Below are 24,193 nucleotides of genomic sequence, written 5' to 3'. Positions count from 1 at the left end.
GTTGTCAACAAACACAGCCTCAGCACACTTGAGCGGGGTGGGGGGGCATCTCTGGGATCAGACGGTCGTGGGAGGAAGCTTACCCCGTCCCCAGTTCTGCGCCCCTTTGTGCCGTGTGTTCCTGGGACACGCGCGCCTCACCGGCAGGTTGATTCTTTGCCAGAGCAGCACGTGTTCTGCTCATCTTTCCTTTAGATACCAAATGCCCAGTCTGTATTTATCCTGTATAAACACAGTTCCTTTTTCACAGAAGTCTTTCTTCAAATTTAAGTCTGTATTATTATTCCCAAAGGTAACTAATTGTGTAATAGTAAATCTGGCATTTTTAACGTTTTTATCAGTTCTGAGTGCAAGTGACACCTCGTTCTTTCTCATGAGGCACGTCCTGTTTCCTCTTGATCTTGACATCGTCTGTTCCTACATAAGAAACTAACATTGAAGAGTCTGTCCTTTAGGGCTTAAAAATATTATCCAAACGTTTATATCAGTTATTTGTAGTAAGTAATGATCATGCATTCTTTTTCTGACCCAGAATTTTAGTCTCTGCCCCTTCTAGGGCAAGACTAAGCGTTCATTTGAAATGGACTGCATTTTGCTGCATGACCCGTGTTAGTCAGGGTTTTTGTCATCATAGGACAGAAAAAGATAGTTTTATCTTGATAAAAAAATGATTTGACCAAACTGATTTGACCAAACTAAAATGTCCCCAGATATGTAAGTATCTCTGGTGATGGGACTGAGAGTTAGTTACTTAACGTGTTTCTTTCTAGTTCCAGGGCATCTCAGTTTCCAACAGCAGACGTGGATTCCTTTTGTAAACAGCAAAGCAGTTTAAAAAAAGAAATCCAGAGGCCCCTATGCAGACCAGCAATATATCACGTGCCTAATTTAACTAGTTATACATTCCCTATGATACTGTAGTCTGAGAAACTGTTTAGCCTTCCCGTATGCTCTGTGTAGGAAGACAACAGCCTTTCCTGACGTGCTTCAGGCAGCACATTAGGCTGCAGGCACAGTTTGGTCTTCCTGCACCTGAAGGTGGAGAAGAAAGGCAGTCAGTCAGCCTGAAAGTGTGTCATGACACAGAGCAGTGCTTCCCAAGGTGTGGTCTCGGGACCCCGAGGTTCCTGGAAGCCCATCCAGGGGCTTCGTGAGGTCACAGTTATTTTCATAATAACGTCAAGACGTAATTTGCCCTCTCCACTAGTCCTTTCCCAGTTACACACTAGCGTTTCCCACTACTCGGAAGATCTGCGTAACTCAGCAAATACAATATTTTCTATCTGAACAGTGCATGATGTTATGAAATCATGTGCTGATGAAAGGTCCGTTCAAAGACTGACAGCATTTCTGTTTTGTTGTGGTAAAAAAAGCACACAACACAAAATTAACTACGGAACCATTTTTAAGTGTACAGTTCAGTAGTGTTAAGTATGTTCACATTGCTGTGAAACAGATCTCCAGAAGTTTTTCGTCTTGCAAATCTGAAATTCTATCCCCATTAAAGAACTCCCCTTTCCCCCCTCCCCCCAGCCCCTGGTACCCAATATTCTACTTTCTGTTTCTATAAATTTGATTAGATACCTTATAAGTGGAATCATACAATATTTCTCTTTTTGTGACTGACTTCTTTCTCTTAGTAATGTCCTCAAGATTCATCCATGTTGTAGCATGTGACAGGATTTCCTTCCTTTTTAAGGCTGAATGATACTCCATTGCATGTATCGCATTTTGTTTATCCATTCGTCTGTGGATGGACATTTGGGTTGCTTCCACCTTTTGGCTCTTGTGAATAATGCTCCTGTGAGCATGGGTGTGCACATAACTCTTTGGGACCCTGTTTCAATTCTTTTGGGTATATACCCAGAAGTGGAATTGCTGGATCATATGGTACGTTTATTTTCTGAGGAACCTACATGCTATTTTCTGTAGTGTTTGTAACATTCTACATTCCCACCAACAGTGCACAAGGGTTCCAGTTTCTCCACATCCTCACCAACACTTGTCATTTTTTGTTGGTTTTGATTTGCATTTCTCTTATGATTAGTGATGTTCAGCCTCTTTCCATATGCTTTTTGGCCATTTGTTTGTCGTCTTTGCAGAAACCTCTATTCAAGTCCTTTGCCCATTTTTTGATCAGATTATTTGATTTTTTTTGTTGTTGTTGAGTTGTAGGAGTTCTTTATATATTCTGGATACAAATGAGTTTTAATTTAAGTGTAACAAGTTTATCGGTAATAATTTCAGATTCTTCATTGCGGTTAACCATTAAGGAGCTACCTACCGCTTGTTGAGTTTTGACGTAGCGTCATCGAAGAATATCTGAAATAATCTGAAAAGACTAATAGAATACTCCTCTTTTTCAACAGCATCTCTTTGTGAGGCTGGATTTTATACATTAACCAGAACAACATGTAACAGACTGAATGCTGAAGCAGATATGAGAATCTAGCTGTCCTTTTGTAAAGCGAGACATTAAGAGATACAAAAATGTGAAATTATGGCACTCTTCTTACTAAATTTTCGTTAGAAAATATAGTTATTTTTTAAATTAAAAATACGTTGTTTATGTAGGTTTATTTGTTTGTTTATTTATTTAGTGAGGAAGATCAGCCCTGAGCTAATGTCCGTGCTAATCCTCCTCTTTTTGCTGAGGAAGACCGGCTCTGAGCTGACATCTATTGCCAATTCTCCTCCTTTTTTTTTTCCCCAAAGCCCCAGTAGATAGTTGTATGTCATAGTTGTACATCCTTCTAGTTGCTGTATGTGGGACGCCGCCTCAGCATGGCCGGAGAAGCAGTGCGTCGGTGCGCGCCCGGGATCTGAACCCGGGCCGCCAGTAGCGGAGCACGCACACTTAACCGCTAAGCCATGGGGCCGGCCCTATGTAGATATTTTTAAATAAACATTTTTAGATATGTCATTTATAATTTCTAAAATAGTAGATAGTAATAGTTATCATCCGTATATAAACAAATGCTCTTTTAGGTCCTCAGAATTTTTAAGAATGTAAGAGTCCTGAGATCAAAAGTTGAGAACTTCTGGTGTGAAGAAACTAGTAGGATTTTGTTTTTGTTTTGTTTTCGTGTCGTGTTTTCATGCACAGTGGGAATTCTATGTAATTTTTGATAGTTATTGCATACTTAAACAAAGTCATCGTATGTGTTAAGAGTGTTCTTCTGTTAAAGTTGGATAGCACCATCTTGACCGCAGTTGGTATTCACATTAGGAAATGAGAGCACTGGAGTATTTTAAGCAGGTGAACAACACAATCTGGTGTAACTGCCCCAAAGATCACTCTGGTTGCTCTGGAAAACAGACCTTAGGGGCCAGAGTCCACACCTCTGCCTTGCGTAGGTTAATTTCTTAGTTTTAATAAATGGTCTGTGGTTGTGTAAGATGCTAATACAGAGGGAAGGTGGTAAAGGGTGTATGGGAGCGCTACTATTTTTGCAACTCTTCTGTAAGTGTAATTATCTCGAAATTTAAAATAACCAATAAACAATAACAAAAAACACTTTATACCTCTGTTTATTGTTATAACATTGGTTCATAACATTATATAAATTTCAGGTGTATATCATTATATTTCGATTTCTGTATAGATTACATCATGTTTACTGCCCAAAAATTAATTATAGTCCATCACCACACACATGTGCCTAATCATCCCTTTTGCTCCCTTCCTCCCCCCCACTTTATACCTTGAACAGTTAAAAGCTAATTTAGGTACAATACTGATAGCAGATGAGTTCAGAAAAAGAAAAAGAAAAAAAAGCAGGTTCTCTCAATAACTGACTTGGGAGAAAATGGTTCCTGTGGAATCAGATCTGGGCCTAGCAGTTAAGTTTGGTGCTTCTCTTTCTTAAAGCCACCAGGTGGTTCTGATGCTCCACAGTGTGTTACTGTGTGGACGACATCTCAGGTTGTCTCCTTAAATGAGGTCAGTGAAACCCTTTGTCAACCATTGCTTGTCTTTTTGTCCCCAGCAACCTCTCGAATCAGCGACGCACACCTGGCCGACACAATGATTGGCAAAGCAGTGGAGCACATGTTTGAGACCGAGGATGGCTCTAAAGACGAGTGGAGGGGAATGGTCTTGGCTCGCGCCCCTATAATGAACACGTGGTTTTACATCACCTATGAGAAGGATCCTGTCTTGTACATGTACCAGCTCTTAGACGATTATAAAGAAGGCGACCTTCGCATTATGCCTGATTCCAGTAAGTGTATATTGACAACTGTAATTTTCGATAATTCAAAAGGAATTTGAATTTTAGAACAAGATATTTGATTAATTATTTTGCAGATACATTTTGTATTTTAGTTGTTAGGAATAAGTGGTTATTGTTTTAGTCATGTGAGATTTTTCACTCTTTTGCCAAGAATAATTTACCTTCTGTATAGATTTCCCTGCTCTGGACTTGGAACTTTCATCGGAATGGACTGTGTGATACGGACGGGGTCCTTTGTCACCAGCTCCTTTCACTTGGGGCTCATTCGTGTTGCAGTGCGTGTGGGTACTTCATACAGCCCTGCTGTGTGGAGAGCCCGTGTTTGTGTTTTCAGTCATCCGTTGGTGGCCATTGGGTGGTTCTCTGGCTTTTGCTTGTTATGAAGATGCTGCTGTAAACGTGTGTAGAAGGTTCTGCGTGCATGTGTGTCCAGTTCTTTTGGGTGTATCCCTGGAGTGGGTCAGAGGGCTCACTCTGTGTAGCTAGGGACTGCCAGACTGATTTCCAAAGTGGCTGCACCGTTACAGGTGCTCAGCAGCAGCGTCTGAGTGTTCTGACTCCCCATGTCCTTACGACACACATTGAACCTGACGTTTTCATTCCCACCGTCCTAGTGGTTGTGAAGTGGTAGCTCATGTGGTTCTGGTTTGCATTTCCTTGGTGATGAAAGATGGTGAGTGTCTTTTCGTCTGTTACTGGCTGTGTCTGTATACCTACCTTGGAGAAATGTCAATTCATGTCCCTTGCCCATTTTTCAGTTGGGTTGTCTTTCTGTTATTGAGTTGGCAGAGTCAGTATCTAGGTACAAGTCTCCTGTCAGATGTGTGATTTGGAGATATTTTCTCCCTTCTGTGGGTAGTCTTTTCACCTTCTGAATTGTGTTCTTGGAAGCACAAAAGTTGTTAATTTTGATGAAGTCCAGTTTATCTGTTTTTTGTTGCTGGTGCTTTTGGTGTCGTATCTAATGACCCATTGCCAAATGCAAGGTCCTGAAGGTTTACCCTGTTTTCTTCTAAGCGTCTTAACAGTTTTAGAAAATGGAAAAAGAAACAGTTTTAAAAAATGGAAAGACTCTTCTTTTGCCAGTTGAGTGGTTTTGGCACCCTTGTAGAAAATCAGTTGACTATGGACTGGGTGTATTTTTCAACTTTCAGTTCTGTTCCATTTGTATGTCTGTGGTTATGCTGGTGGCACACTTGATTACATTGCTTTGTGATAAGTTGTGAAGTCGGGAGGTGTGAATCCTCTTACTTTGTTGTTTTTCACAATTGTTTTGGCTGTTCTGGATCCCTTGCAATTCTGTATGAATTTTGGAACCAGCCTGCCAATTTCTGCAAAGAAGTCAGCTTGGGATTCTGATAGGGATTGTGTTGAATCTCTAGATCAGTTTGGAGAGTGTTGCCATCTTGACAGTGGTAAGCTTTTTGATTCATGAGCATGGGATGTTTTTCCATTTATTGAGGTTTTTTTTTTTATTTCTAGCAACAATGTCTTATAGTTTTCAGAGTGTAAATTTTGTGCTTCTTTTGTTAAATTTATTCCGAAGTATTTTATTCTTTTTGATGCTGTTGTCAATCGGATTATTTTCTTAATTCCATTTTTGGGTAAGCATGTTCTTTTTTAAACTATTCCATAGCTTTTCCTCAAACACGTGGATCCCTGGCCCTGGACAGATGTGCCTGACAGACACGCAATATATAAGCAGTGTGACAGCATCTCTATTCCTTTTTTTTTAGTTCTTCTTGAGAACAAGTCAGTCTATGAACCTGCTCGTGTGCTCGTCTTGCCGTCTTCTTAGATACATTTTTTTAAAGTTTGTGTACATTTGTTATAAATGTGTAATGGAAAGTATTTATATAATAGGCAAGAATTTAATTATCATGATGGCATTCCTTAAAAGCATTTCTCTGGGGCCGGCCCAGTGGAGCAAGCTGTTAAGTGCACACGGTCCGCTGCGGCGGCCCAGGGTTCACCGATTCAGATCCCGGGCACACACCGACGCACTGCTTGTCGAGCCATGCTGTGGCGCATCCCATATAAAGTGGAGGAAGATGGGCACAGATGTTAGCTCAGGGCCAGTCTTCCTCAGAAAAAAGAGGAAGATTGGCATCAGATGTTAGCTCAGGGCTGATCTTCCTCACACACACACACAAAAAAGCATTTCTGTAACCTGTATGAAGTTGATTTTCAGCTTTCCTGTAGAGAAATATCCCATCAAAGTAAGGACTGTTGACTTGATCATACAAAGTGTGAGGTCATTTGCACATTGCCCATCGCCTCTCCCAACCGTGTTTTTTCCCTCTCACTCCTTTCTTTCTCCAAACTGCTACGTATTGTGTGAGTGGTATGGAAGTGTATCCGCCACTAGAGACAGTGGTGATGCTCTGATAGACAGGTTCTGCGATGGCCTCTGTGTCTCTTGCTTCTTTGCTCACATTACTGTGAAACGTACAGCTGTCAGGTATTTGGAACACCTTTGTTAACATGACGCGCCATGAAAGTGTGCAGTGTGATGCTGCTGCTCGAGGGAACAGTGCTTTTGAAGAAGAGCGTGTAGCTTAGGTTTCCTCTTCACTTCCCTGCTTAAAAGAACTGATAACACCGTGCTCAGGCATTGTATTTGTGTTGTGTGTGACTGTTAGTACCAGAGATCAGGATAGCAGGTTTTGGATTGTGTCATTCAGTGAGAGTTAACTGTAATCAGAGAGGCAAACTGCCGTTGACATAAAGTACATGCTATGGTCCAAACCAGGATACGTGTGGGAATAAAGTGGTGCCCTGCTAACCTTGTGCCAGGATGAGGGGCATGCACGTGTGCCGTCTTCCGCAAGCGGGGATATCCGGTCGCCCCCCTGAGGGCCCTCTGCCCCTGTGTGGAAGAGAGCTTGCGTGTCTCAGGGCCCACGCAGGGTTTCTGGAATGGAACTGCAGCTGCGTGGCTCTGTCCCCCCTGCTCTTCTGCTTTGTTTTCGTGGTGGTGCTGGTTTGCTCTCATTTGATGGGTGATCCTGCACGTCGGGCTTCCTGCTGGGTCCTCGGGCAGTGCTTCCCAACACTCACATGTTCCTGGGGACCTTTTACAAAGGACAGGTGCTTTGGCCGTCCTTGGCGATCCCGTTGTAATTGGGCTGGGGATGGAGTTCACTGGGCACCGTTGTGTAAAGCACGGGAAGTCTCTTGGTTCTGAAACTGGGTTAGGAAGACGATGTGTAATGCAGTGAAGTTGAGGAGAAAGAAGCTTTAAGGCTTCACAGGTAAGACTAGGAATGCTTAGACATTGTAAGTGCCTAGCATGTTCTCAGTCACCCCAGTGAGTGTTGTCTGCTTTGAAATCCTATTTCAAAGTAACTCAAGAGTTATTTTTAAGAAGTTAAATAATTTAGATTTTTTCCTTGGCCCTTTCCTTCTTTTAGTCCTCACCTCGTCAGGTAATTACAGCTATAATTAAACATGAGCCAAAAGAATTTCTGGTCATGATTTTCAAAATCGTGTACATGTCCAGGTCTTGGGGGTGGGCACACTGTTTTTGTAATGAAGTTGTGTTGTCGCACAGCCACACCATTCATTTATGTATCATCTGTGGCTGCTCTCAGCTGACGATGGCAGAGCTGAGTAGCTGGTGCAGAGACCACGTGGCCTCGAGCCTAGCTTATTGTCTGGCCCTTGAAGAAAGAGTCTGCTGATTCTTGGTCTAGATAATCAAGATGAATTCAGGATATTAAAAACATTTTTAGTTATTATTAAAATAGACATGTGAGTTGGTGTGTATCTAAAAATTGACTTTAAATTCTTTTTTTTCCCCTCCCTTTAAATACAGATGATTCACCTCCAGCAGAAAGGGAACCAGGAGAAGTTGTGGACAGCCTGGTAGGCAAACAAGTGGAATATGCCAAAGAAGATGGCTCCAAGAGGACTGGCATGGTCATTCACCAAGTAGAAGCCAAACCGTCTGTCTATTTCATCAAGTTTGATGATGATTTCCATATTTATGTCTACGATTTGGTGAAAACATCCTAGATGTCATCATGAACTTTGCCAAATTTGTGGAACTATTAAATGTATAATTTGTAGACATAAAGACTCGATCGCTTTCCAGTTTAATGAAAGCTTAAATGTCCCTGCGAACCCACAATCTCTGCCAGCAGAACTGGTTTTGTTCTGAATAGTACAGATTTATGTGACCACAAAGCATTTTGTGTGAGGAACTCCTTCCTCTTAAAGGAAGTCTGTCTGTCTGGAGGGGAGTTACAGGCAAGTTTGGTCAAAGTTAAGCTAGTATCATAGTCATTTAAAACTGTAATGGATCTTATCCATTTTCCCCTTCACTCTTAACACTCTCTTCTTAGTCTGCTGCCACAATGCAAGCATAGTTTGGTATTTTTGTTATTGCCTTTTTTGAGATATATATGTATCTATATCTACCTACCTATCTATATCTGTGTGTATATATATGTAATGTATATACACACACATAGATCTGTGCGCGTGCACACACACACACACGTCATTGGCAGTCCTTTCTTTGTGGATTGGGACAGGGGCTAAATAATTTTCTCCAGTTTAACAGGAGTGCTTGACCCAAGTCAGTCATATTAGTATATTACTGCTGTTTATTTAAAATTAAATTTGGGCACAGGAAGCACATAGGGATGTTCAGCTTGTTTGAAAATCAGAAGTTCAGAGCACCTTTCAATCTGGAGGCTTTAAACCAAAAGTCGAAACATGAATCACTTGTGAACAGTTAATGACCCACCTTAGAATTTTACAAAACAGTTAGAAATCTGGGTAAAAGGCTGCCTTTAATTCTAAGCTTTGTAAATTTTTTTGTTTACTTTTTTTTTTTTTTGGTCATAAATACTTGTTTTGGAAAGCCCAGGTGCTTGGTCCACACAGTGTAGTGCAGGTGTGTTCTGGACAGCACATTTGGTCCATGATTTGCACACATCAGTCATCTGGAGTTTCACACACAGATTTAAAGGCAGCAGAACACCAGTGGTCTGTGTGTGTGTGGTAAGTTCCGGGAAGAGCATGGTGTGTTTATATTAGAAATGTCCGTTTCAGTGGCATGTTGCCTTCTAACAAGTTCTCTGGGACACTTTTATTCTTATTGCATTATTACTGATGTATGAATGGTCAGAAGGCTTTTCCCCACAGAGAGAGTCGAGGCAGGTAGCAGCTGAGGTCTGATGCCTCTGGTGCGGTCTGCTCTTGCTCAGGTGTGCTGTCCATGTGGGTGCGTTCATTCAGTGGACCTGCCACAGGTCCACTGTGGACCGGGCCGTCACATGTGCCAGCTTGTGGGTGTGACTGCTGGCAGCCCTTAGCCCCCACGTCCTTTCGTGGTTTATACCTGCAAGATGGTTGTAACTGAAATGGAACTGCCAAAGTGGTTGGTTTAGCAGCGAAACAGCCATCTGTCCCTTTGTTTTGGGTAAGCTTGGTGGTCTGAAAGCAAGGAGAAAGGCAGTATGTGAGACCAGTCTCTGGAGATCATACCTGAGATGTGGGCATAAGGCTGAATGCATGTGCTGTCAGTCAGACCCCGCAGGGCCGGGCACGTCTGTCAGGGCCGTTCTTGATGTTAGAGGTTCTGTAGTGTCAAGGCCTCGCTCTGCGTGGTTTGCGAGATGCCAGGTTTCGCCTTCAGGAAGGCTGTGCCTTGTCGTGTTGGATGTAACCCTGCACACCGTGTAAATACAGCACCCTGTTCTCTGCAGTGTGCACAGTGCCTCACCGCGGGCAGCCAGGGGCGAGCTTCTCCACGCAGCCAGTCCCCAGGTCTTAGACTCTCCTCCTTGCTTGAACAGCGTCCTGCTGCAGATCTGTCCCGTTTTCCTGGTGGTTCTTGTAAGTGTCCCTGCGTGTGAACCTCAAGGCCGAGCCCAAGCGGATGTGTGCGGCCCAGAGGGGGAGTGTGTCTAGCGCGTTTCTTGCACACACACAGCACAGTGACTTCGGGCTGAAAACAGAGTCCTTTGGCAATCCAGAGGTTGGGTCAGGTGACACATTTCCAGCATTACTTAATGACTTGCATTGTGGTTTTCCTGCAAGTACCTTTAGCAACTTTAATACCACATGATCTGCCACTCTAGATGAATGTGACATGGGATTATTATTCATATTATTATTTTGATCATCATTCCATTTATTGTCTTTAGGGCTGAAGGAAGGGGAAGGGGGTTTTTTTTTTGTTTTTCCATTTTTTTTCCATTCTTTTGTCTTTTGGTGGCTTAAACCACACTTAATGATGCTGTGACTACTTCTGCTCCCTAGCCAAGTGTTTCAGGCTTCGTTTTAGGCTCATGTTTCAGATCTGCATGCGTTGCTTGCATTTTCCTGGTATCTGAATGTTGGTTCCTTGTTCTAGGAATCCAACATCAATTTCCAAAATTATCATGGGACTTGTGACAACACAAGACATGAATCTCTGTGTAAAATGTAACGGCCTTTCTCATGACCTGCTATAGTATTATTGTGTCGTGTGTGCGTGTGTGATGTCCGGCTGCCACATAACCTTCAGAGGAGAACCTTCCAGGAGACCATCCTTTTGCATGCTCTATTCTAGTAGAATGTCCAATGTAACTAACTAAACTGCATGTTAAAGATATTTAGGTTTTTTGTTTTCTCTCTTTGTTTTTGTTTTCAGTTTTCTGTATATTTGCTTACTGTGCTGTTTTAGTGGTTGTAGGATAAATGCACTGGTGAAGCAATGTAGTGCCCACGAAGGTGATTTTCCAGTGTCTCTTGTGCAGCATTTGAAGGGACTGTGCATTCTTACAACAGTCACAGTTACTTCTAAACCAGATTTCATTTCTGTTGTTGTTTCACGTGCCAAACCCCGAAGTGCATTGGGCTTGACTCTCTGAACGCTGTGGACCCATTAGAAGACTGTTTTGATTGTCACAAATTGTAGTGCCTGAAAACATTCTTAAGCTGATTGTCTTAAAAAAAAAAAAAAGAAAGTTCTCCAAAGACAAAACAGGAACAATTATTATAGCAAAACATCGATGGTCGAAATGTCTGTGGTTCCTTGGAAATGCTGCACTTTTTGTATTTTCCATCATTAGTGCAGTTTGAACGAATGTGTCTAGTTCAGAGGTCTTCGTGTTCGCATTTTAAAATTAGGTAAATGACCTCATCTCTCAAGCTTGAATTTGTTTTTAATTTTATTTTATACAGTGTGTAGACGGTCCCCTGTTCTCTGCATTTAGAAGTATAAACAATATAAATCTGTTAATTCTGTAAGTAATTTTTATAATTATGATGTAACTCTATCCTATCCTTAAAACATTTAAAATAAACCCTTTATGTGCAACTTTTGACTGTAAATTTTGTGCTCATGAGCAAAATGTGATGTGTTAAACCTGCTTCTGAAAACAGTTTCTAAAGTTTTACTTTATTTAAATGACCTTTTTCCCCCTTTCACCACATGTAAACGTCAGATATACATAGAAACAGAAAGAAAGAATTTTATGTGAGTGACTAATACCTGAAAGGAGACGGCAGTCGATGTCCCAGGTGTGCTATACAGCACAGAATAGTAAAGCTCGCCATTGACCGTTAATGAGCAACTTGAATTGATCATAACATTTTAAGCTTAAAAGAATTGTTTTCAATAGAATTAAATCATGTGTATTTTATACTTTCACATCTATTCTTGCTTTGTATATTGCCTGTAATGCTTTTATTAATACTTAAGTACCGGTCAGTGCAATTCTGCAGTGAAAACCTCCATTTCTCAATGGTAAGGGCAAAGACCTGTAAGTAATGCTGTGACCTGTGTGTGGTCTGTGTTTTGTCTTCCTGGGTGATTTTAACCAGTGAGGTAAAAAGTAGAGTTTATGATATGCCTTTAATTAGATTCGTTCTTCTCTTTCCCTGGGGCCTTTGGCCCATGGATCCCACGTTCAAGGGTAGGACAGGACAGGTCACCTCTGCCGCCTGCCAGAGCATGGCCAAGGGAGGCTTGTCTTGCACAGTGGCTGCTATGGCCGAGGTGATGGCCCAGGACCTGGCCCGGGGGACGCAGGGCCCCTTCTCCGGCCCTAGTGGGAGGAGCTGCAGGCAAGTGTGGGGAGGAGATGGACCGGGGAGCACAGGCGTCACCTGAGCCAGGTCTTAGAGTCTTCTTCCTGACGGTCAGTCAGTTGCTGTGCGGTTGAAGGTAGGCTCAAGCAATGCTTGCCCCCAGAGGTAACACAGCAAGTTTCGTCTGAAGGTTGGCGGTTGCTGACTGCTGTGTGTAAACTGCTGAATCGTGTCTGTTTGAGGGAATCGTCACTGTGGAGAACTGCAGGGGTGGGCTGCCTCTCCGTTGTTCTCTTAGTATAGTCACGGCAAAGCCCTTGACACTCACACAGCACTCGAAAGTGCTTCGTAAGGACCTTGCCAAGCACTTTCCACCCATTATTTCATTTAGTTCTTCATCCCGTGAGGAAGGCATGACTTTTCTCCGTGTTGTCCAGATGAGGAAGGCATGGGGGTTGAGCCTCTGGTCCAGGACTAGAGAGGCCGTCAGGACCCGGGCCCTCAGCGTGCATGCAGGCTCCAAGCTGCTGTGTTCACGCCTCAGAATTGAACCACTGCATTGGAGTGATCTGAATAATCTATAATTAATCATTTCTGTGGATAATTTTTTGTAACCTTAGTTTATAAGTTGATAACAAAAAGTGTTTTCCTATTTACAAATTGTGTAATAAAAGGTTAGTCACTAGAATGTAGGAATCTCTGTCTTTAAGTAGTGAGATTTGGGAACCCAGAGTTATTTTTTTCCTGGAAAAACAAATATCTTTTATTTTGTAATTTTATTTATTTATTTTTTCCCCCAAAGCCCCAGTAGATAGTTGTATGTCATAGTTGTACATCCTTCTAGTTGCTGTATGTGGGACATGGCCTCAGCATGGCCGGAGAAGCGGTGTGTTGGTGCGCGCCTGGGATTGAACCCGGGCCACCAGCAGCGGACCACCAGCAGCGGACCACCAGCAGCGGAGCGCGCACACTTAACCGCTAAGCCACGGGGCCGGCCCGAATATCTTTTATTTTGGAGTGAAATTATGCTGAAGAAATTTGAATAATTTCATCGCAAGAATGTAGACACTATTTTATATTTCAAAGACATTTTAAACATGTCATTAAATTAATATTCTTTAAAAACCTGGACTTTGTATGCCCAGAGTACACAATCTAATACCTAGTTTTATGGTAATTGGCTTGTCCTATGTCATATATTTGTAAGTTTTTAGACTGCCGAGTTTCAGAGAATTAGGTGTCTTCAAATTATTTCTCCAGACATTCTTAGATAGTCTCTCTCTGCTTTTATATTGGCCACAAAACTTTCAGTTTTGGTAACTCAGTGGCAGATGGTGTTTGGGGATTGACTTGGCACAGCATTTTGCCTAAAAATGACCTTGCGTTCTTTCTGCTTAGTTTTCACGAGAGGGCACTGGACCCGGTGGCACGTTGACCTGCCAGCTCTGGCAGTGGTGACACTGAAGTATGGGGCCTTCCCACGCGTTTCTTTTTTACGCTGGCTGTTACCGGGAGGTGAGTAGGCGGCCATATGCCGTGTGGGCGCGTTCCCGCCTCCACTTTTCTCTTCATTACTTTCAGTTTGTGCTTTAAAAATTCATGCTTTGGGAGAACAGAAGAGCTCGAAGAACCACGCGAACTACCTAAAATCCTCTGTACTTTACGTAGGACTTGACAATTCTCTGTCTTCGTGTTGGAACCGCTGAAGCAGATTATGATGTGCGGACATAAGAAGGAAGGCCTTTTCAAAACCTGACGTTAAAATCGAGTTATCAGCGACTCGAGGCTGAAATTCAGCATTCCGAATTGTCTTCAAACATAGATTGTGAAGATAACTTGAAAGCTTTTCCCTTGAATTCATCTCCTAAAGGATTTGTAAGAAATCTGGTAGCTGCTGCTGCTGCCCGTTCCGTGCGTACACGTGTGAGGGGCTCTGGGCATTCCCACTAGAAAAACAAGGAGAGTGGCCCTTAGGGCCAGGGCTCGTGTCCCGAAAGTTGTGCTTGAGTGTGCACTGTGTTTACTGCATGTGTGTCTGTTACTGGGAACCCGGTTTTAGCAAAATGTTGCTTCGAGTTATCCTGTGATACTGTGGTCAAGTAGTTTCAACCACTGGGTTTGTGTCTTAATTTATCCCAGGTCTGATTTGTCACACTACGAAGGACAAGATTGTGGTCATTTTCAGAACAGTACTGCAGGGGAGAGCAGTATGTTAAGGACTGAAAAACGCATCTGAGGGGATGGAGTCCAGAGGCTGGACTCCATTGTCCCACCGCTGGAGTGCCTGTCTCTGAGCAGGCGTGGGGGAGGGATCGTGTCAGTGCACGGGAAACTGCACCTGTCACCAGATGTCCCTTTGTTTAAGTCACACATTTGTAAGAAACACAGAAATGCCACAGCTATTGTCACTGGCCGTTTTTTTTAACTTGGCAATTGTATTTTTGGGGAGGGGGGAAGATTAGCTCTCAGCTAACATCTGTTGCCAATCCTCCTCTTTTTGCTTGAGGAAGATTGTCACTGAGCTAATATCTGTGCCCATCTTCCTCTACTTTATATATGGAATGCTACCGCAGCATGGCTCGATGAGTGGTGCATAGGTCTGTGCCCGGGATCGGAACCCGAGAACCCCGGGCTGCTGAAGAGGAGCGTGAACTTAACCACTGTGCCACCGGGTGGCCTCTTGGCAGTTGTATTGTTAAAAAGGGTTGTGCTCTGATGAATCAAATATATGTGGTCGACCACTGAAGGAGTGTTTCATGTAATAGTGCATGCCGTGTGCATGCCGTGTGCATCAGTCAGCTCGGGCTGCTTGTAACAGACATCACAGACTGGGCGGCTTAAGCAGCGAGTTCATTCTCGCTCAGTTTGGAGGCTGCAAGTTCAAGGTCATGGCTTGGGCAGGCTCTCTCCTCTGGGCTTGTAGACACCGTCGTCTCCTCCCTGCGTCCTTGCACGGCCGTCCCTCTGTGCGTGTCTGTGTCCTGATCTCTCCTTACAAGGTGTCGGCAGGCTGGTGTCTCTGGGCTTGCAGGCAGCCTTCTCCTCCCTGCGTCCTCGCACGGTCGTCCGTCTGTGCGTGTCTGTGTCCTAATCTCCTCTTACAAGGTGTGGGCAGGCTGGTCTCTCCTCTTGGCTTGTAGATGCCGTCTCCTCCCTGCGTCCTCACACGGTTGTCTCTCTGTGTGTGTCTGTGTCCTGATCTCTTCTTACAAAGTGTGGGCAGGCTGGTCTCTCCTGGGACTGCAGGCGGCCGTCTCCTCCCTGCGTCCTTGCACGCCTGTTCCTCTGTGCGTGTCTGTGTCCTGATTTCTGCTTACAAAGTGTGGGCAGGCTGGCCTCTCCTCTGGGCTTGCAGGCGGCCGTCTCTTCCCTGCATCCTCGCACGGTTGTCCTTCTGTGCGTGTTTGTGTCCTGATCTCTTACCAGGTGTGGGCAGGCTGGTCTCTCCTCTGGGCTTGTAGACGCCGTCTCCTCCCTGCGTCCTCGCACGGCCATCCCTCTGCGTGTGTCTGTGTCCTGATCTCTTCTTACAAGGACACCAGTCACACTGGATCGGGGCCCACCTGTGTGACCTCATTTTAGTTTAATCACCTCTTTAAAGGCCCCATCTCCAAATGGAGTCACGTTCTGAGGTACCAGGGGTTAGGATTCCAACAAATGAATTGGGGGGAATACAATTCAGTGCTGTATTAAAGTTTAGTTGGCTCTGTTTACTGTTAACCTTGCAATGGAAAAGAAATCTTATTGGCAGGGCATTATTTTTGACAAAGACTAATTATTTTTAAAATGATGCTAATGCTCTTTTGATAGACAAGGCATGGATGGACCCAGTGTACTCAGCAAGCATGGAAAGGAGAGCTAGATTGCTGGCTCTAGATCTCATCACCCACTTTCTGTCTCAGATGTTTGTTTACGGAACTTTCTAACTTGTTTTCCTCATCTGTGAATGGGGAGGATCCTGCCCTCCTCACTCAGAAGATGCCTGTGAGTTCCCAGTGACATGTGGACGTGAGCCTGGTGCAGACCTGAGCCTGACGCAGGGGCCGTGTCACCTTCGTGCTGGCATTTTGCCAGGCCGCAGGGCCTTGTGCAGGGAGTAGCTCTGTCATTTCAGGCCTTGCCCATTTCACTTTGAATTTTTGACATCACACTCCTAGCTCCACATAGTCGGTTTTACTTAAAATGTCGGGATGATTTCTGGTTTGACATTGTTTCCAGAACACTGGCATCTCCCAGGATACAGAAATGTTGTGTCTTAAGTCCTATTGAGAGGTTCTAGGATGGGCCACACTTTCTGCTTTACTGCGACTGAGAAGCGGACTGTACATCTGAGCTTTATGAATAAAGGTGGTATTGGTGCTTTGTTGATGTTTTCGCGTTGTCATGGCGGTCATGAACGCCAGACTCCCTCCCAGCTCAGCGTTCAGCGAGGTGTGGCGCTGGGGTTGCAGTGTCAACTGACGGCCCCATCAGGAGTCGTCTAAACAGCAGGTGCACCTCCAGAACGCATTGCTGCCACAGAGGGAAGTTCTGTTCTTTAAAGGAAGGGCAGTTACACCCCGTGAAATGTAGCTGCTGTGATCGCCGTCCTCACCCCCGCCCCTCATTGGGCCCTGACGCCCTCGGTGTTTAATCATGGCTGTTCCTTTTCCTGTCTGATATAATCTGAAATTGGTCCCTCTTTGGAGAAGTTTTAAAAGTCGATTATGTTTCTAGGGAAAGAAAACTGTCTGGTGTTAAAACTCACCTTCGTTTTTGACATCCCACCATTAATTAAATTTCTGTCACGGATTTTTAACATTGGTCCCCACACACTTTATAAGGGAAGCAAGTTGCTTTATTTAAATTGCGGCAGAATTTCATTCTGTTTTAATGTGTGCTCAAAAGAAATAACCATCCGGATTGCCAGAGAGAGGTGACTGGAAGCGGGTGCACACGTGTCCCTGTGGCCATGGTCCTCCACGGGCACCTGGCAAGTGTGGAGGGTGTGGGCGCCAAGGTGGTGCGTCATCCTTCTGAGAAAGCACAACAGCAGACTGCCTTCCTCTGTGTCGGGGGCGTTCTCGACCTCCATCTAGAAATCATGGAGGGTCTAATTAAACTTAAGAATGGAATTTCAAATGTTAATATCTTGAAGTTTTTATTGTAACTTATAAACAAGTCAATTCTAACCTAATTTAGCTTTAATACTATTCAGATAGCAGCAAAAATGTACGTTTTCCTCTAGTATATTTTGTAAATGTAGGTATATACAAGTAATTCATAAGCCACCTAAAATCTTTTATGGAACAAAAGGAGTATAAATAGTTATTTTGTTGTTGAAAGTTTTTCATCCTTTAATTGTGAATTTCTAAGCTGGTTTGTGGAACACTGCTCTTTCTTCCCAGATAACTGTAAATTGATCTGGTGTACCACCACCTCAGAGCTGTAACCTCAGAGAGGCTGTTTCCTCAGACGGAAACGGCTCCTAACACCTGCAGTCACTGTTACACGATTAAAATTTGCCAATACGTGGAGTTACAAGGTGGTTATGATGTGGGGAGTTTGGGGGTCACTGTGCTGGGCAGCAGCTGGACTTTACAGAATAAAGGCACAGGGCCTGATAGAAAGAATTGGTCCTGGACAGGGACTTTGGAGTCTGGTCTCTGTTCTCTATTTTATTTTTATATTTATATTTATTTATTTTAAACAAGGTTTTTTTTTTTTTTTTGGTGAGAAAGATTAGCCCCTAACATCTGTTTCCAATCCTCTTCTTTTTTGCTTGAGGAAGATGGTCCCTGAGCCAGCATCTGTGCCAGTCTTCCTCTATTTTATATGTGGGACACCTGCCACAGCGTGGCTTAATGAGCAGTGTGTAGGTCCACACCCAGGATCCGAACCTGCGAACCCCAGGTCGCTGAAATGGAGTGTGTGAACTTAACCACTATGCTACCGGGCTGGCCCCTTTGTTCTCTATTTTAAAATATCTCTGTGCCTCGATTTCTTTCCTTGCATGATTTTTTTTTAATGTCTCCAAACTTGTAATTTGTTTATCCAGAATAATAATATGATTTCCTATTTCCTTAAATAGAAAGTCATTTTAAAGAAATTTCTTTAAAGCACTTAGGAAAGAATAACTTGTTTTTGCAAAAATGTCTCTGAGACTTATTCTGAATAAGTGCATCATATTGCATATAAAACCAGCAAGATGATTTGGAAGGCCAACAACCTTGTGTCTGTACTGAGTATTACTGCGTCACAGGCTTCCCACTGCTCCCCTGGTTCAGCAAGGAGCCTGATTCCAATGGTGACATCTGGGCTTTGATGATGACCATGGAGTTGGTGAAGGCATTTGTTAACAACCAGTGCCTTCCCTGATGCACCACGCTCCATGGAGGAGCTCGCAACTGCCATTTGGGCACTTTAATTCTCCGTGACACCAAAGAGTAGTATGGGGCAGCTTTTAGAAAACAAAGGGAGATATGAATTGCAGCATTTTCTAGTTTACAGTCAGTTCTCCCAGCTGACCATTAGCTGACAGAACATTCGTCCTTGGGAACCCACCAGGGCTGTTTGTGCTCAGCCCTGAGGGGGGTGTCTGCAGGGCAGCAGTGCACACGCGCTCTCCATGTTGGATCGGGATCCACTGGCCTGTGCTCAGGACCTCACCTGGTCGGGCTTCACGTCTGCCGCTTCTCAGGTTGTACGTGCACACCATCTTGCAGTTGTATCATGAGTTGCAAGGTGACCTTTCAAGTTGTTTCCCAGGCTATCGTAAAAATCCAAAACCTTTTTCCTAGTTCCTATATCTTCATAATTTAAAATTTCCTAAAATTTTTTGTCATGTGTTTTCCTAACCTTTAAAAACAGCTCTGATTACAGTGTCAGGCTGGAACGTGGAGGTGCTGGGTGTGGCTTTGGCTAGATGCCCATCATGGTGGGAGCTGGTGAATTACTCACTTAGACTAGGCTCTGTGTTCCTATCTCCGCCTCCTTTGAATAAATACCAGCTTTACCTTTCTGACGGGTATTGTAGGGTTTACTGGATTTCAAAAAAGTTCAAATATTTTAGGAAAGAAATTATTAAAAGGGGACTATTGTACTAAACCAAGGTGTGTCAGTGTTTTCCTCACACTGTGGAAAGAATCTTAGATTTGACTTAAAAGTAAATTAGAAACTTTTCAAAATTGATTTGAAAGGCCTTTGTAATCAACCAATTTATTCTGAGTCTGATAATATTAAGTTTTCCCAGAAAATGAGGTTTCTTTTTATAACTAACTGTGTTACCAAAATTCCTTTGTACTTTGTGAAAACACTATTTGTGAGATAGTGTTTATAAATTAAATTGTCATACCTTTGTTAAGGATCCTCATTAAGAATCGTGGTAATATAATTTTCTGCTTGATTTATTTACTTTTTATGATCTTTAAAGGCAAGGTTCTAAGAGTCTGGTGTCATAAATTTTTTCAGACAGTTAAGTCCTAGTTCACTGAGAAATACAATCTAGGGTATCCTTTGGAAAAGGTTCTGGGTTTGAGTGACTTTGAGAAGAAAATCCCCAAAAGGGAACTGTCTGAAAGCACATCCTTTAAGAGAGGAGTCAGTCCATGCTGTCCTGGGGTGCCTTTAAGCATCAGGAGAAGCGCTATGAGCAGACTCGTCTCCAGTGCGCCCCAGAGTCCATCTGCAGCTCTCCAGGTCAAGCTGTCTGCCAGCCTCCGCGTGCCCGCAGGACACCTGTGGAGCTGGGTGCTGACTCTCGCTGGAGTCAGGCACCCCAGCTGCACTGGCCGCCTCCACCAGGCGCTCTCTGCGTCTGCAGCGCGTCTCCAGAGCTCCGTGATTGGTGTCACAGGCTAACTGAGTGTTGGGGCTGTCCCCCGTCACAGCCTTTGTCAAGTCTGAGAGCAGGCCTGATGGCCAGTGGCGAGTGTGGTCCCTGAAGTGATTATGTCCTGTCAGCTGGATGCTGAGCCAACACTCCGACTTCAGAACTGCCTCCGAGGCCCTCCGAGGCCCTGCTGCCCAGCCTCCCCCCAGGCTGCTTTCTGGAAGGAGGAGCAGTGCTGGGTGAGAGAACTGCCTTCTCTGCACAGACATCTGTGTGGGATTCAAGAGGAACTGCACTCCTGTCGTGGATGGTCAGGAGGCCCATGAAGAAAAGGGCATCACAGGTGGGAGACCAGATTCGAATCCAAGTAACCGTGCTGGACTTACGCCTCGGGTGTTTGCCCTGCGTGACCGTCGGCGGTTGTGGGTCTGCCATGGAGCCAGGAGTGCTGCCGTTGTTTAGCACGGAATTCTTTCTCTGCGTGATGCTGGGAAGGCAGTCGGGGTCTGATTGCCCACCTACCTCATCACTGCACGTTGGTGACCAGGGATTGTCGAGGAACAAAAGCAGCTGACCAGCCCCGGGTGGCTGTGGCAGCCGGTTGCCGAGCAGGCACCACGTAACGTGACGAAATGTTGGCTGACGTGACCTTTTCTCTCACACGGATTCACCCCGGTCTTTTCATACTTTCTGTCCCTTGCCCTATCAACAGTTGACACACTTTTGAAAAAGGACACCGAAAGTGGTCTGTCATGAGCCCAAATAAGCCCTTCCAGAAAATGCCATTGCTACTGTACATCTTTAAAAGGTGGCTTTTTGTCTGCTTTTTTCTCAGTGTCTGACCTTGTGCTGGTAACTCACCCTTAAGTTACTCCTCTGGGGCGGAAAGGGGTTAAACAACCAAGAAATAGGAGTTTACTGCATGTTAATTTTGTTAATCATCAGAAGTGGGTAGTCTTTGGGAGTGATCTGGAAGAATGAGAAATTGTCACTGCATATCCCTCTCAGGCTGGCGTGTCTGCCTGCAGTGTGAGGATCAGCTTGTGATCATCCGCGTGAGTGTGTGGAGCCGTGGGCTGCATGCAGACTGAAATCAGGGCCCGGGAACTGCAGTCTGGGAAGCACTCCTCCCCGCCCCCAAGTGATTCCAGGCACACTGTAGTGTGAGACCTTCCATCTGGGATCTTAGGGGCAGTTACAAGTCGTGACGTTTTTGTTTTTTAATACTTGCAAGGCTGTGTCTCAGGAGTGATGAGAAAAGGCTGTTATGTTTCTAAACCTTGACCTAAATCTACCTCTGTTTTAAACCTCTAGCTTAAGTTTTATATCAGCATAAGCATCTTATTCTTAAAGACTTGGGAACTGTGGAAATGATTGAAGTTGTTGGGTTTGGAGTTCTGTGAATGTGTTCTCCAGGTTGCTGGGAGTATCAGCACATGGCATTCCTGTGTTTCACCTGTTCGTGAGCCAGACGGTGTTAGTTCTGCCTCTGACCTCAGCCAGGTGACCTCGCCTGCTGTTGGCCTTTAGAGTGACTTCCTGATGGAAACCACCCTCAGGCTTCAGTATCCAAACCACGTTGGCAGCTCCATCAGAAACTGTGCAGGTCACTGTGAGATGCCTCCATTCCACTCCTGGAAGGACACCCGGTAATAGACTAGAAGCAAGAAGGCGGCCTGCAGGAGGGGGAAGTACCTGGTACCAAGGTGATCTTCATCTGCAGGATGCTCTCATCCTCTCGTGTGTTAATTTTGGAAAATGGATTGATGTCATTTTGTATTTGTTCTTTATCACTAGAAACAACTACTTTAGGAACAAAATAATATCACAATTCGTTTGTCATGTACACTTGGAGTTTCTCTGGAATAACCAGCTTAGCTGTGTGTTTCACAGAATTCGTATTTGTCATTAAGAGGCTGGAACTCGGTCTGCAAACCGTCTGAGTTATGTGTGTGTGCAAGGGCTTCACACTGACCACATCCGTGTATACTTTCCAGATGGCTCACATCAGTCTGATTTCGGGACTGTGCGTAGATAGCTGAATACGCTTGATGTTATTTCCAGAATCTGAGATACAGAGCTTGAACTGGTTGATTCATTACCTATGTTGTATATTACATTGCTGGTACCTTCCTGGAAAGGAGTTTGACCTTTGCAAAAACTGTAATAAGTGATCATTAAAGAGGCGTTTGTAAAATAAATTGAATATCATTTCCTAATAAGTGTTAATCACAACACAGTATATCAAAATCTATGAGATGCAGCTAGACAGTGCTTGGACGGAAATTTATAGCCGTAAATACCTCTGTTAAAAAGATCTCAAATCAGAAGTTTAAGCTTCCACCTTAAAAAACTAGAAAAAGAAGAGCAAGGTAAATCCAAGCAAACCAAAGGAAAGACATACTAAAGATTGGTGTGGAAGTCAGTGAAATAGAAAACAAAAATGATAGAGGAAAATCAATGAAACCAATGGTTGGAGCTTTGAAAAGATCGAGTTTGGCAAACCTGTAGCTACGCTGACTAAGAGAGAAGGGAAAGACACATTACCATCATCAGATGAGAGAGGGGACAGTACTACCAACCTTACAGAAATTAAGAGAATTGTAAGGAAATACTCTGAGCACCTATATGCCAACACATTGGACAATTCAAGTGAAATGGACACATCTTAGAAACACAGAAATCACCAAAACTTAGTCAAGAAGAAATACAAAATGTTAATAGACCTATAACAAAGACATTGAACTAGAAACTAGACTCTTCCCATGCAATAAAGCCCAGGATCAGATGGCTTCTCTGGTGAATGTACCAAACACTTAAAGAAGAAATAATACCCTTCTTTCCCAGACTCAGAAAATAGAAGAGGAGGGAATACTTAGAGCTGTGTGCTCTGAGGCCTCTATTACCCTGATACCAAAGCCAGACAAACAAGAATACTGCAGACTGCTATCCCGCATGAATGTAGATACACAAATCTTCAACAAATCCAGTGACGTGTAGAAGGTTTAGCTACGTGGCCAAGTGAGACTTAATGTCAGAAAAACCGTTGAGTGTGTTCCACCATGTTACTAGATGGACAGATGGCACAAGTCATTGCACAAGGCAGAGAAAAAGCATTTGACAAAATGTAACACTCGTTCATCATAAAAACTCACAGAAAACATGGGATAGAAGGGAACGTTCTCATCCTGACAAAGGGCTTCGATAAAAAAATCTACAGTTAATGTGGTATTTAATGGTGAAAGAATAGCTCTTTTTCCCATAGGATCAGGAATGCCAACAGTGTGCACTCTGTTCCTTCTACCCAGCATTGTACTGTAGGTTCTAGCCGTGCAGGCAAGCAAGAAAAAAATAAGCATCCAGATGGGAAAGGGAGAAATAAAATTGTTTTTATTTGCAGATGACATGATTCTATGTCAAAATCTTAAGGGATACAGATAAAACAGAGCTGAGAAATTGAGTAAGGTTACAAGATAGATCTATATACAAAAAATCAATTGCATTTTTATATATACAATATAGCAATGAACTATCCATAATAAAATTAATTCCATCCACAATAGCATCAAAATGGTTAAAATACTTAGGAATATGGGGCTGACCCTGTGGCTTAGTGGTTAAGTGCGCGAGCTCCACTACTGGTGGCCTGGGTTCAGATCCCGGGCACGCACCGACCCACCACTTGTCGGGCCGTGCTGAGGCCGCGTCGCACATACAGCAACTAGCAGGATGTGCAACTATAGTATACAACTATCTACTGGGGCTTTGGGGAAGGAACAAAAGTGGTGAGGGGGGGCGAGGAAGAGGATTGGCAATAGATGTTAGCTCAGGGCTGGTCTTCCTCAGCAAAAAGAGGAGGATTGGCATGGATGTTAGCTCAGGGCTGATCTTCTCACAAAAATAAATAAAATACTTAGGAATAAGTTTAATAAAAGTGTGATATTGTGCACTGAAAACTACAAAATAGTGCTAAGAGGAATTAATGAAGATCTAATAAATGGAGGGACATTCCATATTCATGCATTAGAAGATTCATTATTAATATGGAATCCCCATCAGAATCCCAGCAGGCTTTGTTGCAGAAATTAACAAGCTGATCCAAAAATTTTCATGGAAATGC

The 24,193-nt window shown here is 43.7% G+C and overlaps 1 protein-coding gene across 3 annotated transcripts in view; it reads left to right on the top strand.

Annotated features, from left to right (window-relative positions):
* Window positions 1-11,550, top strand: part of SPIN1 (spindlin 1) — a 72,461-nt gene extending 60,911 nt beyond the window's left edge. For all 3 annotated transcript variants that reach the window (XM_087444793.1, XM_087444791.1, XM_087444792.1), the window contains exons 5-6: window positions 3,990-4,223; window positions 8,053-11,550. In XM_087444793.1, coding sequence (XP_087300919.1) covers window positions 3,990-4,223; window positions 8,053-8,252 — 434 coding nt within the window. In that variant the 3' untranslated portion in view covers window positions 8,253-11,550. The remainder of the gene's footprint in view (window positions 1-3,989; window positions 4,224-8,052) is intronic.
* Window positions 11,551-24,193: the final 12,643 nt, after the last annotated feature.

Source organism: Ceratotherium simum, chromosome 20, assembly GCF_057802395.1.
Source record: "Ceratotherium simum simum isolate JZ-2026a chromosome 20, ASM5780239v1, whole genome shotgun sequence".
In the NCBI taxonomy this organism is placed as follows: Eukaryota; Metazoa; Chordata; class Mammalia; order Perissodactyla; family Rhinocerotidae; genus Ceratotherium; species Ceratotherium simum.
This window is presented reverse-complemented; position numbering and strand designations above follow the sequence as displayed.